This window comes from Monodelphis domestica, chromosome 1 (genome assembly GCF_027887165.1).
Source record: "Monodelphis domestica isolate mMonDom1 chromosome 1, mMonDom1.pri, whole genome shotgun sequence".
NCBI lineage: Eukaryota > Metazoa > Chordata > Mammalia > Didelphimorphia > Didelphidae > Monodelphis > Monodelphis domestica.
The window spans coordinates 282,719,615-282,734,576 of record NC_077227.1 but is presented as its reverse complement, the minus strand read 5'-3'; the positions used below and the strand labels follow the sequence as shown (position 1 = coordinate 282,734,576).

The 14,962-nt window shown below is 40.2% G+C and overlaps 1 protein-coding gene across 2 annotated transcripts in view; it reads right to left on the bottom strand.

The window, feature by feature from the left end:
• GALNT16 (polypeptide N-acetylgalactosaminyltransferase 16) overlaps positions 1 to 14,962 on the bottom strand; it is a 131,939-nt gene that overhangs the window by 25,533 nt on the left and 91,444 nt on the right. For both annotated transcript variants that reach the window (XM_001378625.5, XM_056810949.1), the window contains exons 3-9: positions 10,783 to 10,881; positions 8,511 to 8,578; positions 6,253 to 6,318; positions 5,353 to 5,474; positions 4,237 to 4,324; positions 3,612 to 3,696; positions 2,675 to 2,778 (exon numbers count right to left, since the gene is read on the bottom strand). In XM_001378625.5, the coding sequence (XP_001378662.2) occupies positions 2,675 to 2,778; positions 3,612 to 3,696; positions 4,237 to 4,324; positions 5,353 to 5,474; positions 6,253 to 6,318; positions 8,511 to 8,578; positions 10,783 to 10,881 (632 nt within the window). The remainder of the gene's footprint in view (positions 1 to 2,674; positions 2,779 to 3,611; positions 3,697 to 4,236; positions 4,325 to 5,352; positions 5,475 to 6,252; positions 6,319 to 8,510; positions 8,579 to 10,782; positions 10,882 to 14,962) is intronic.

Genomic DNA, 14,962 nt, shown 5'->3' with positions numbered 1-14,962 from the left:
GATCATCCTAGTGCAAACATCAATAGCATGGAAATAGGTTCTGATCAAGGACACATGTAATACCCAGTTGAATTATGCATCAGCTATGGGAAGGGCAGGGGGAGGGGAGGGAGGAATATAATGTGATTTTTGTAACCAAGGAATAATGTTTGAAATTGACCAAATTAAAAAAAGAAAAGAAAGAAAGAACTTATGACTAAGGGGAAAAAATTAAAAGAAATTAAAAGAAAATAAAAAATAAAAAGAAGCATGATAAATTCTGATCCAGCTTCTCATCTTAACTTTGTGTGAATGTTTCAAGTATGTCTCTTGTAAATAATATATTGTTGGTTTCTACAGTCTAATTCAGTCAATTACTTCCTTGTATTTTCTGGAAAAATGCATGTCATTCATGTTCATGTTTATGATTTTTAATTGTGTATTTATCTCTCATATAGTCTTACACTTCCTCCTGTCTTTTTCCTCTATCTTCGTTTTCACAAAGAAGAAGGAAGTGGAGAAAGAAAAGGATCTGAGCACACTGTAATCTATAATTGAAATAGTTCATTCCTGTTTCTCGGTCCGTCTTCTCTTTACCAGGTTCAGATCCTTATGTCTTCTTACTCTCTTGTGTATTTCACTATTGAATTTAATGCATTGGAAGCAATTTTGTATGTGTATTCAACTTCCTTTTTCCATTTCAGAAGAGAATGAGATTCCTGAGATGTATACTTCCCAGAACATTTACTCCATATTTTGTATACTCTTGTTTTCATAGACTCCAATAATGAGAACCTCTATGGTCCCTCATCTTTCTCATTTTTTTCCTTTTATTTCTTCTTTTTAAAAAAATCAATTAAATAGAATAAAACCACATCCAGACCTTGTGTTTGCATTACTTTACTTCTGTGATTCTTGGAGATATTAGTATTTTAAAGGAATGCTTGTCTCTTCTCTCCCTCTTAGAATGTATTTATATTATCATTTTGTCCCTTCCAATTGCTCCAAAGTATTTAGGTTTCCAGGTTTCTTTTGACTCCTTTGTTTGCACTTCAAAATTGAATATCATGATTTTTGTGATCCTGACTGTGGTTCCTTGATACTTGAACTGTTTCTTTCTGGCTACTTCCAATATTTTTTCTTTTACTTGGAAGCTCTGAATTTTAGCTATAATATATCAGGCAATTTACAGTTTGGGGACTCCTCCAAAGTTGATCAAACAAAGGGAAGAACAAATATCTTGTATTAATTCAGTTAACAGAAGGATTTTTAAAATTCATCATTGGCCAGACTAAATGGAGAATTCTTAGAGTGTTAAAAAGATAATGAATGGTTTCAGAAAAGTGATCTCCCAAGGCATACCCAAAAGTGTCCTTTTTTGTCTTTGAATCAAAACTGTTGCCTAGATTTTGTTCTCAGGTTTACCCTTGATAATGGAGTTGTGACCTTGTTCTTGAACCCTATATATTGCATTTGAAAAATGGCTTGGGCAAGAGATTTTCAGTCTGGAGAGATTTTCTGTTTCTGGACTTCCTGCGCCCCCCCCACCCCCAACCCCAACCGATGAATAGATGCCTAGAATTATTTAATTAATAAATTTGTCTCTGGTAGATTTGTGTCGAAAACAAAAAGTACAGATTTGTTTACAAGGGAGTTTGGCTACCTGATAGCTGAGGTCTTAGCCAACTCTGAAACTTGTAATCCTACCTACAAGATCACTACCAAGTTTAACTACATGGATGTGCTTTATACAGAATAAATGTAAGGAAGAAACCAGGTGAGACTTTTTTCAGTTACAGAAACTCATGAAAGCTATATGCTGAGATTAGCATTTACTGAGATATTTACCAAGATGATGCTGCTGTATGCAGAGGAAGATATGACTCCTGATTGGCTGAGACACATATGAGCCTACATCACCACATACCTGTGGAGGAGACAGACACTTTAGGGAAGGAGCTCTGTGAACTCCTCAAACAGTAGTCAAGTCTCCCTCTTATATAAGCAGCACTCAGGGTCACAGGGCTGTCCCTTGAGAAACTCCACTCAAGGCCTGGGGAGTCATCTGGTTATATTTGTTAAATGGGGGTAACTATTTGTGAGGATCAAATGAAATAGTGCGTGTAATATTCTTTGTCCCTATCTTGCTTTTTTCCACCTGGAATAACAGATTCCAGATTGGCTTTCCAGAAATCATCTCAGTTTGGGAAATGCCTTGGGATTGTGTTGCCTTGATTCGTGAGTGAGTACAAAATCACTGAACCCATTATATCTAGCCATCTCCAGGTTGTTGCTTCACATCTCCTGTCCATTCAGGTCATCTTCATTTTGTTCTTCTGCTTCCATCACTTGTTCTGGGGACAGTAACTTAATCAGTACAATTACTACTTAGAGGAAGGGAACATTCATTGCTAGCCTTATGGATGCATTCACCATCCCTGTGACAAAAATAAATGTGCTTTGTCTCATCATTAAAATGTAAACTCCTTGGGGAGGGAGTCTGTCTCACAAAATTTTGTATTTGTATTCTCAGACTCTAGCATAGTGTCTGGCCCTGAAGAAGTACTTAATAACTGGTCTCTTTACTCATTCATTACAAACTTTAAAACGCTATATAAATGTCAGCCATTCTAGTTGTTCTTATCATCCCTCTATATCGGAGTGTCAGTGTAGTAGAAGTTATTTTCCGACTCACCAAAGTTCTCTCCGCCCCAGATGTCCATCTGAGTGTCGTATTTTCCCAAATGGTTAAACCAGGCCTTGTCAATCACAAAGATCCCCCCGGCTATGACGGGTGTTCTGGGTATGAAAGGGGAAAAGAATCCACAAACAAGGCCCATGAGAGTGCCTACAAAACAATAGCAATCTCCTCTCCAGTTTTCCCTAGCTGCTCTCAGGGATCTTTCCTACAGCATCACCCACATACTGGCCCATCACAGCTTCCCAAGAAGGAGGGTTATTAATGCACACAGCAGTTTTTTTTGTTTGTTTCTACATTGCTAAAAACTCATGTTACCTATTTACTGGCTGTCCCCAATAACTCAATCTAATTTGGACCCACATTATTTGAAAGAAGAGCATTTGCATTGCATCTCCGAGAAGCTAAGAAATTCAGCCCTGAACTTCCTTAGACTATGTTCCTTTCTTCCCTCTGGCCATTTTCTGACCGGGCTACCCTACTCCTCATTTCCTACTTCCCACCTCTTGCTTAGAGAACTTTAATCAAATCAATATTACCATGGCCTCTGGAAAATTGCTACACTCACCATCCTGGTGACTTCCCAGACCAAAACATTCCTCTCTGGCCACCACTCCCCTGCCCTATCTGTACTGTTTCTTTTTATTAAAATACATGCTCCTTGAGGGAAAGGACTATATCTCACTTTTGCACCTGAATGCCAGTGCCTAGCATAGTGCTTGGCCTATAGTAAACTTGGCCTTGGTAAATGTTTTCTTCATCATTCCTTTCTTCTCTTCCCAGACTCTTTTCTCTATCCTAGTCAGCTCCAGCATGCTGATAACAGGAGTCCTCTGGAAAAAAGCAGTTACTGACACAGTGGCTTGAGAGGGAGGGAACTCCTTCTGTCACCCTTGAGATCTGCAGCCCAGAAACAAAAAAGAAGCAAACCTACCGAATTGGCTGGGTGGGGTCTGTCCGGGACATCTTCTGCTCTATGGGTATTTGTTCCCATTTGAAATGAAGACTCCAGTCAAATCCTGAGGGGTGGACAAATAGTTAGGGAGGAAGAACATAGCAATACAGACACCAAGCCATACACCCCTGGATTCTATTCACCCCAGTTTCTCTAATCAAGGAACTATTGAGATCAGTAAAGTAGCTAACGAAAGGCAAGGGCTGAAAAGGGCAGGGCACTGTAGATATAGACAAGATTGATAAGTCATGGTCATGGTCCTTTCCCTCAAGCAGTTTATGGTCTATGAGAACGCCCTTTGTAAAATTAAAAGCACTATAAAAGTCAAACTCTATCTTCAGATGGTAAAGCAACATCATCATTATTATTTTAATAATAATTATTAGCAATAACAACAATAATAAAATCAACTTTCCCTGTCCTCCAGCTTCTTGGCCACTAATTACAGGTCTCCCAAAACACCACAGTCTCCCTTTATTTAGTCCTTATAAAAGACATCCTGGGTATATAGTTTAAGAAGTGCTTTAGGGAATCATTGAAAGACCATCAAATTGAACTTTTAATTTCCAGGGCTGAGGGCTCCTCCCAGAAAAGCTGTACCCACCTCCCCGAAGGTCAGCAGATGCTGCCAGGTATGCAAAGTTATCCAGGCTGATGACATCAATGATGGGGCTGACCACTCGTGTGTAGTCCTGAGGAAAAAAACAGAAGTAGCATACTAAGAAAAGGGAATGGCTGCTGGGGAAACAGAGACTGGACACCAAGGACAGAGGAGGGCTCCTAAGGAAACAGAGACACCAAAGAAAGAGGATGGCTATCAGGAAAACCACAAGGACCCACATGCCACAAACTGACTTAGGGTACCTACCAGGGAAAGAAAAACACTGATGGGATTGAGAGCATGGGGTCCCAAGTAAAAACTCTTTAGAATATACTATCAGGACCTGGAAAGTTCATGCAAAGCACATTGGGTTACCTCTCTTTGTTGGTAGGGCTGTTCTTAATCCTACTAGGAAATATGACTTGTTCTGATTCCTTACCTCACTTGCCCTTCTCTCATAATCTCTCAGACTAGCCCACTCCTCACCATTTCCCCACCACTCTACAAATCCTATTTATCTTTCAAGACCAACGGTGTCTAGTTAATAACACTGTAAGCTTCAGTCATGCCAGGGTAACCTTGGGAAGAGGCAGGGGACTCCAGTGATGGAGGTAGGTGTCCATGAGAGGGGAAGGGTCTCATGAACTCTCTTCCCACCCTAGGTGTTGGCCCCCTGAGACAAATCTTTAGTTACAGCTCTATTCAAGATCAAGATCAAGTTCTGTCTCCTCTTGGACCCTGATCAGTCCTCTGCCTGCTCTCATCTTCTCCCATAGCCATGGTAGGTAGCCTTTAGGGCAAGGGGAAGGGGGAAGGAACAAGTATTAAACCCCTACTATGTGTTGGCACTGTGCTAAGCACTTTAAAAATTATCTCATTTGATCCTCACAACAACCCTGGGAGGTAGGTGTTATCACCCCCCATTTTACAGGTGAGAAAAATAAGAGATTAAGTTATTTTCCCAGGGTCACACAACCTGCAAATGCCAGGGATTAGATTTGAACTTGTGTCTTTCTGACTCCAAGCTCCATGCACTATGGCACTGTTCCTTTACAACTTATAGGGCAGTTAATCACGTATTGTCTAGGGTCATTTCTCCCATAATATAGATATGCTCACCTCCTTCACTCTCTGGAGCATGGGCTGAAGCCACTCACTGTTTACCTCACAATGGCTATCCAGAAAGGTAAGGATATCTGCTGTTGCCACTTCTGCCCCCCGAACACGGGAACGGATCAATCCTGTAATTGGGGAAAGGAGAGATGGTGAGATTGAAAGCATTTGTGGAACTCAGAACTCCTCAAACACAGTGTCCCTTAGGAAACAAATAGGTCTCCTAAATCCAAAAACTTAGGAGTGGTCCAGTCAGGGAGAATGAGACCTGTTTTCCAGAAGGAAACACTGAGGCACAGAATCAGGATATGACTTGACAAAGGCTATACTGTAAATTGGTGGCAGAATCAAGAGTAGAAAATAGGTTCACCTGCTGCATACCTTCCTACGCTAACTCTGAGGTCAGAGGTTTTATTGCTTATTAAATGCCTGAACATCAAAGATGGCCATTGAAATAATGACCAAGACATGAATGCCAGAACTAGCTACATGTTCCTAGGAACTAGCTAGAGTTTGGCTCATTTAAATATTACCATGTTCCTAAAGGTTTATTGCTGGCAAGGCAAGGTGCTGTCTGCCCACTGACCTACACAGTCCAAAGGACAGTATCCATATTGGGAATTTTTCCATGTCCAACTCTTGGCACCTCTCAAATTAAAGGAGGCAGGAACCCCAGATAATCTTGCAAGTGTTTGAACTGAACGTAAGCGCCAAACAAGGCATGTAGCATATATAGGATATATATATATAGATATAGGATCAAGTCCTTTGGGGGCCAAGCCCAAAGAAGGGCCAGGAGATCTCAGCTGAGAGTCAGCAAGCTTGGCAAATCAGAGCACAAGGGACCAGCATCAGGAGGCAAGAGCAAGGGCAGCTGGAGAAAGAGAAGTAGCAAGAGGGACTCACCTTCACGCCGATCATTTCGGAGACATTTGACTTTAGGGATCCTGGTCAGGAGCAGGCAGTCTTCAGCTATAAGGGAGTTCCAGGTGAGGATGACATAGTCATACAATGTCAGAGCACAAGCAGTAAAGATAAAGCTTTGAATATTCTAGGAGCTTCTGCTTAGCTTCTTGTCAGAACTGGGGAAGTAGGACAAAAGGTGGGAAGCTTTGGTTCTATTTCATCAACTAGCCACATGGCCCTCCTTTGTGGGCTGCACAACCTCCTACAGATGCTCCCATCTGACTATTTCCCCTCTGCCCATGATGTCCTTTCCTAGCAAGTATCAATGAGCAGAGGAGCTCAACGGATTCATTTCTATTGCAGGTTGGTCCCTGGAAGGGTTAATTAACACCGACAGTATGGCAGTCTCCACACTTCCTATTCTGGAAGTTATTAATAATTTACTGATATTCCTTTAATAAAAACCAGACATCAGATCACTGCTGTCTCCTACCTCCTTCCTACTCCTTCTGGGAAGGAAGCTTTGCAGCAGCCAGTGGAACTGGGTACAGAAAATAAATGAAGGAGTTTTCCCCTCAGCTGAGATCTGAAAGGTGCTACAAAACCCCAAAAGGGCTCTGTAATTTTATTTAACCAGTGTGGGTTGGCAACTTATAAATTGCTTGAATCATTGTGAGATTAAGCAGCTTGCTAATAGTAACACAATCAGTGTGAATGAATGAAAATCACACTTAAGAACTTATGTGCCAGTCACTTTGCTAAGTGATAAGGACACAAATACAGCCAAATAATGTGGTCCCTGACCTCAAGGGCCTTACTTTCTAATAGGGAAAGATAATATATGTAGGGGAATGGTGGCCAGGAAGGACCATTTTGGACAGGCAAGACAGAGGAAATGGCAATTGGAGTCACATAGCAAACTAAATGACATATTCTCTCCAGGAATATTAGTTTTGATTTGATTATTGTTCCTGCTCTTTTCCACAGCTGGAAAGGGACTGGGGAAAGAGTATACACACAAAGTCATTAGTATAGAGATGACTAGGAATTGATTCCATGGGTCTGTAAAATAAGATCCAATCAGAGCACAGATCACTGTATATATTAGAAGTGGAACTATCATGGTGAATAAAATGTTGAACTTGCAATCATAAACACCTGAGTTTGAATCCCCTCTCAGACTCTTTACTAGCTATATGACCCTGGACAAGTTGTTTCCTTTCTTCAGCTTCAGTTTCCTCATCTATCAAATGGGGATAATAAGACATCTACTTGACAGGATTTGTGAAGTTCAAACCTTAAAGTGCTATATAAATGCTAGCTATTACTGTTATTTGAACCCAGGTCTTCTTGATTCTAAGACCAACTCTCTAACCACTATCCATTGCTGCCTTTCTCATATTGTGTCTCAAAAATGACAATGGCTTTTTTAAAGGCAAAAAAAAAAAGAACACCAGACCTGATTATTTTAAGTAGTCTTGGGAAAGGTGGGGGCTGGGAGCTCTATAAATACTTGTCATTATAATTATTAATGTTATCAATAATAAATATCCTTTAGAATTCAGCAAATAAACTATGCTGGAATTTGAACATCAGTACAGACAAGACTGATCAGACACAACAACAACCCACAAAAATTTTAGACTAATGTTTTTAATAGAGATCTCCAAACCAAAAATTCATAATCTCCAGACTACTTAGAATGAAAAGACCAGTAAAAGAACTTGGTAGAGGAAAAGGAATCCCTGTTTTCCTGTCTGCCAATAGAGGTGTCCCTCAGATACTATCAGGGAAAATGAGCTTATATCCCCAAACTCTTATTCAATTACAAAAAGCAGTCATTTTGTCTACCTGTGCAACAGTGCACAGAATATTAAATATAAAACTATACTAGCAAGAAACTTATCCACAGACTCTTGCTATAAAAAATAAAGGTAAGAGGAATGAAACAACTACTACTTTTACCACTAATTAAAATAATAATAATGTGCTCCATTCAGCTAAAAAGCTTGAGAATCCCTGTTTGGAGGCTCTTGAGATGAATGTTAAGAACTCCTTAGTTTAGCCTTTCCACTGAGAGTGGGGTAACACTGGACATCAATTCTTGGAGTCTCTTAAAATCCCAATGTGGCTATCTGTTCCAACCCTCCCCTTTAGGAGTTTGGCCACAACTGCATTGGTAAAGAGTAGGGGAGATTTCCCCTGTGTAGGAGAGAGAGAGAGAGTATGTGCTAATGAAAAGGGAATTGAATACTTACGATCGGAACTAAAGTCATCCACTAAAATGATCTCCTGGATCAGGTTGGCAGGGGTGCGATTCAGAACACTAAAGCAGGGAGAAAGGAGAAGGGAAAGTCCTCATTAGGCATGGCAACTCTACTGAAGAGCTAAAAACCCTACTGGAAAACTAGGACCAGTTTTACTTGCAGCCTTTCTTTCTACCAAGCTCACCTGTCAGCTCTCTGAAGGTCTACTCCTGCCATATATGAGCAGCTGAGATGCAATTCATTCCCTGGACATTTTCTAGTGCTTGTCCTGTTCCTTCCTATCTAGCCCCCTATCCTTGCCCTGGCAATAGGTAACAATGGTTATCATACAGCTTTCAAATCTAGGATTAGACACAGAAACACATGCTACAAGTGGACCAAGTAAGTCCAAACCTGTAATTGTTTTTTAGGAAGCATGAGAATCTAACTGGCAAAAATCAGGGTAAAGTTTTCTCTTTCTGGCCCCTTTTCCCTTCTCCCATCCCTTTTTGAAGCCCCCAAACTTCTCTAATACCAGAGAACATATGTGAAGCATCGAGAAGAATACCTATCCCATGAAAGAGGAAAGCTTATCCTCTCTTTGTTTATCCTAGAGATTGCCTAGGTTTCATGGTTGGAGCTCAGCTAGGAAGATCACTGGTTGGACAAGCAGAGTTTGACCTTTGCACCTGGACAAGAATAAGGAGGAAGTCCTATCTGATGTAGATGCAGTTGATTTTCTGATCGAATTACCCAGCCCTACTTTCTCCTGATCTCTTACATCTCCAATTGTCAATTGAACATCTCAATCTAGATGTCTCCTAGTCATCTTTAACTCAACATGTTCAGAACCAAACTCATTCTCTTTCCTCCCCAAACCTTTCATCTTCCCAACACCTTTATTACTGGTAAAGGTAGCACCATCTTCCCAGTCACCCAGGCTTAGAACCCAGGCATCTCCCTCACTCTCTCTCACTTCCCATATTCAGTCTGTTGTCCTGCTGATTCTACCTTAGTTAAAAACTCTCATATTCTCTTCTTCTTTCCTCTAACACTTTCTCTATACTGGTGCAGACACTCATCACCTCATATCTTCAGTAGCCTGCTGATTGGTCTGCCCGCCACAAGTCTTTCCCTTTTCCAATTCAACCTGCTGTCAAATTGATCTTCCTAAAACATGAATTGTGCTTCATAATATCTGACCATCTCCCTATTCAATAAACTCCAATGGCTCCCTAATGCCTTCAGAGTCAAATAGGAAACATTCTGCTGGCTTTGAATGCCTTTCATCACTTGGCACCTTCTTGCCTTTCCATTCTTACACCTTATTGCCCTCCATGGACATGATGATTTAGTGATACTGGCCTTCTAAACAACACTTGACCTCCTGACTTAATATCTTTTCAATGCCTGTCCTCTATGCCTGAAATAGTCTCCCTTCTCATGTCAGCATCCTGAGTTCCCTGGCTTCCTTCAAGTTCTAGCTTAAATCTCAACTTCTACTAGAAGGTGATCCCTTTCAGTGCTAGTGGTTTCCTTCTGTTGATTATTCCTAGTTTATCATAGGTATATCTTGTCTATACCTAGTTGATTATATGTTGTCTTTCCTATGAGATTGTGAGCTCCTTGAGGTCAGGGACTGTTATTTACAGTTCTTTGAATCCCCATCTTTTAATAAAGGGTCTAGTATTTAGGTACTTAATAAATGCTTGCTGATTTATTTTAAAGATCTCTAGATGTTTTCAACTATGCTAGAGCATCTGTCTATCCTAATGTAACAGGAGCTTGGACAGTTAAACTCTGGCTCCGGAGCTTACTCAGTGGGCTTTGCCTTTTGCTGGTCCAAGTATAAGAGGCTAGAAAGCCTACTTCTGGACAAGCATAACAGTATATAATAGAAAGTACCTGCTTCCTAATCTCCTATTACACAAACTCATGATCTTATCCTTAGTACCCTATCTCAAACTCTGGATCTCTCCTATCATGACTCCTGTACTTTTTACCCTGGTAGTCTGACATTGATCTCCACCTATTGAGTTTCCTTTTGTGTTCTTAACCTTTGACTGCCTTGACTCTTAGAAGGGTCTTACTCTTGACACCAGGATCCTGCCCACATCTGGAAGCTTTCATGTTGCCTGGCTGTATCTTAGTTTCTCAGAGCTCCTGATCATTCTCAAAGTGCTTTGTTTTGGGGAGAGGGACTTCCAACAGTATTGGACCATACAGCAGTAGTAGATGGCAGTCTGTCCTCAGAGAATTTATAATTTCTAAGAAAGATCCTTACCTTTTCACTGTTCGCAGAAGTGTGGACCGGGCTTCATTGTGGAAGGTAATAACAATGCTGGTAGTGGGCAGGTCTGAGGCATAGTGCACAGATGTGCATCTGCAAAGGGAATAAATGAAAAAGGCAGGATGACGTTTATGGGAATGGATCACTCAGAAAGTAGGCATGGTAATACAGGAATCTAAGTTATAACTCCAATGTATTTAGATGTATTACTCAGTACAAACAATAAAAACAAACACAGATACACAGACTGGGATCCTTTGTTCTTTTTTCTTCTCTCCTTTCCTTCCTCCTTCCTTTCCTCCCCCCTTCCTTCTTACTTCCTTCTTCTATCCCATCCTCCTTTTTCCCCTTTCCTTCCTTCTTTCCTTTTTTTTCCTCCTTTTCTCTCTCCCCTTCCTTCCTTCTTTCCTTCTTTCCTTCTTTCCTTCTTTCCTTCTTTCCTTCCTTCCTTTCTTCCTTCCTTCCTTCCTTCCTTCCTTCCTTCCTTCCTTCCTTCCTTCCTTCCTTCCTTCCTTCCTTCCTTCCTTCCTTCCTTCCTTCCTTCCTTCCTTCCTCCCTTATTTCTATTTCTTTATTCTTTCTTTCCTCACACTATTTCACTAGGTTTGGAAATAAAGACTTAATTCACAACCCAGTCTTGCTCTTTTTACCTTGGGAGCTTGACCTGCTCCGTTTTCTCATCTGATCCAATTAGCCCCTTTTGGTACATCCCCACCCTAAAACCTAAAAACCTTAGTGGGACTCTCTGACTGACTTTGTCCATGGTAGCTCTGAGCTCCATTGATCCTCCAGCTTCAGCCTCCCCATAACTACAGGCATTCCCTACCATGCTTGACTATAAACTGAGATTCCTTAAAGGGGCTAAACAAAGGACAGTAGAGTATATTTAATGACTCCTGAGAGTCTTTTGCTCTTTCCCATTAGACAGTGAGATCCTCCAGAGCAGGAATAATCTTTTGCCTGTCTTTGAACAGTTTAGGCACTTAATGAAAGCTTACTGACTTTTGAATCAAAAAAATCTCTGTTTCCTATTTCTAATTTCTCTACTTCACCCTCATTGAAAGTTTGGTGGTACAGGTAAGAACCCTGAGTGAACACCCGTACAGGGTCTGCACCCTTTACATATAAACCATGTCCTTCTTTTCATCCTTTTGTGCTATATTGACTGCAGTGGTTAAGGTTAGCAATAGTAGCTGATACTTACATGTTGTTTTTAAGTTTTCCCAGCACTTTGAATATATTTACTCACTTATGTCTCATAACTATTATTGGATAATTGCTACAGGTAGTATTATCCCCATTCCATAGAGGATAAAACTGACGATCCAGTTAAATTATTTGCCCCTGGTTACCCTTCTAGTAAATATCAGAAGCAGGTTTAGAACCCAGGCCTTCTTGACATCAGGCCTAGCACACCACAGTGCCTCCCAGTATTAGAGTGAGGGAGATAGAGAGTAACATATCCAAATACAGAGTACTCCTGAATATATAACTTCAGCTCAAAACACTAAAAAACCCAGCCCTTCCTAATGCCATTCCAAAAGGAATCTCTGGCTTTTCCACTCACATGGTAGCCTGCCTTGACTAACTACACGTCTCAGGTTTGTACTCCTTACTTCCAAGAAGAATAAAAACAATTCATTCTTTTCTGTTCCTCATTGCTTTTTCTTCCCCTTCTTCAGTAACTGCATTTACTTTCTCATTAGGCCAATGAGAAAATTGCTTCTACATTTTTATGGGCTCTCTTTATTGCAATTGCTTTTTTTTTCTAGTACTATTTTTTTCATTATAGAATTCATTAAAGTGACAGCAACTTCTTATAACAATTTTTGAGCTCATTTTCTATTACAAAAAGGGGCCTGAGCCAGGAAGGCAAGAGTCTTCTTCTAGTATGTAAGCCCCATAGGAGAAATCCTGTGCCACTTTAAATAACTCCCCCTTTCCCTTCTCCTTTGCAGAGGTGCATTGATGGTGTGATTTGCAGGTGCAAAATAGTACACATAGTGACAAATTTTCCCTATGTATTGATCAGTTTTGCTTGACTTTTTTCTTCTTCCTTTTCTTTTTCTTTGTGAATTCTTCTTAAACTTATTTCATAAAATTCTTCTGTGGCCCAGATCCCTGGGCTATAAGCAATCCTAACCTGCTTTGTGTCATGGGCCTCTTTGGCAGTCGGTGAAGCCTATGTACCCCCTCTCAGGAGCCTTTTTTTAGATACATAAAGTAAAATGGATAGAATTACAAGTGCAACTTATCATACTGAAATGCAATTACTAATGTATTCTTTAAAAAAAGTTTATGGACCCTGAGGTAAGAAGGATAACTCTCTGGAAGTAGTGAAGGGCAAGTGATATGGAAAGAAACTTGGGCAATAGAAAAATGAAAGGTATCAATAATCACATATTTTAAAAAATAATTCTCTTTGAGGGGATAAAAGATGATTAGGGATAGTAGTGGGTGGGACTTTGATTTGTGGCAAGAACACAGCAAATCATGAATTGTAATGGAGTAGGAAAATTTGGTGTCTATCTTCCTAACATTTTCCAAGTATCTTTCTACCAACTAGGGAATTGTAAGAAGGAAGAAGCAGAGGGCAAGCAATGGTTTGCTAGAGAAGAAGCATATCATTCAGTTTCAGAGCAAGACCTCAAAGTTTTCAGTCTAGTGATTATATTCAGAATTTACTCATCTTTCTCCATTGTTTTTCCATCACCTAGTCTCTGAGACAGGAAAATCGTGCAAGAATAGCCCATTTTCTCTCAAGCTCCATCCATGAAAGTTCTGACCCTTCCTTTGGTATGTCTCTTAGTCTTGTGTGGATATATAAAAATGGAAGATTCCCCTCCCACCCCATGTCACATTCCCCCTGAATTTCTTTTGAGCTGCAACCATCTTTGAGGTCAGATATTCATTCCAGAATGCTTTCTTAATTCCCATCAACCTGAGGACATAACCAAGTTTGCCTTGGTAGAATTTTGCCTTCCTCACTTGGGTTAAAATCACCATTCTGCAATAAGTAGTTGACTTTGGGTAAGTCATTTAACCTATCTAGACCTCAGTTTCCTCAACTATAAAATAAAGGGGTTGGGCTAGATTACTCAAAGGGCCCTTCCACCTTTAAATTCATGATCCTATCCAATCACACTAATTATTAGCTAACAATTGAGTATAGAGTTTGAGGAATAGGCATCTGAGAGCAAGAATGGAGGTGAGGAAGAACTCCTACAGTTTGGGGAAAATGTTTAGGGCCATGGAGGAGGAAATGGAAATGAATAAGAGAGAGCAACTAATTAATAGATTTGCCAGGATCAGGTTGTGCCTCCCTTCCTCCAAAATCATCTCATTTGTCATAGGCTGCTAACTTTTGACCAAGAGGAAACACTGTGAATTGTGCAGCCAGGAATAATGCCTAGTCCAGTGTGCTCATTTCTACTGGCTGTGGGCAGAGTTTTGTTGCATAGTGTTCCCACTCTGGTTTCCCTATGAGTTGCACCCCAGGTTGTAGAACTGATTGGATGCTTAATATTTTTTATCCTCCCCTGCCCTACTCTGAACTAACATAGCTCTGGTTGATGATGGATGGCCTCTAACCCTTTGGCCTCTTGCTTGGATTGAATGATTTAGCTATGAGAAGAGAAGAGAATATAATGGAAAGAGCACTGGATTGGAAAATAGGAGACCTCAGTCATGACCTTTAGTCAAATCACTGCCTTCTTCTGAGTCTTATTTTCCTCTGAAATGAACAGGTTGGGAAGTTCATCTCTGAATAAATGAAAAACTAATGAAAGTCCTGGAAGAGAGATAATGGAATACATTTTCCTTCACAGCAGAAAGATAGGGAACTATTAGGGTGGAATGTTATATATATCATCAAGATAAGGTTTCTGTATTAGATGGTTTTCTTAATTTGTATGTGTGTGGGTTTTTTGGGTTTTTTTTTTTTTTGGTCACTAAGAAGAATTCAGTCTGAGGATGGGTGGAAAATTATTCTAATATAAAGATAAAAGGCATCAAAAATTTTTAATAAAGTGAAATAAGCAATCTTTAAGCTCTTTTTTAGTCCTAACATCCTATGATATGATAATACTTATCACAGAGAATGGCGTGGTCTATAATTTGAATGTATTAGATATTAATAAATAAAAGTTACACAAGAAACTTTACTAAGGGCTTC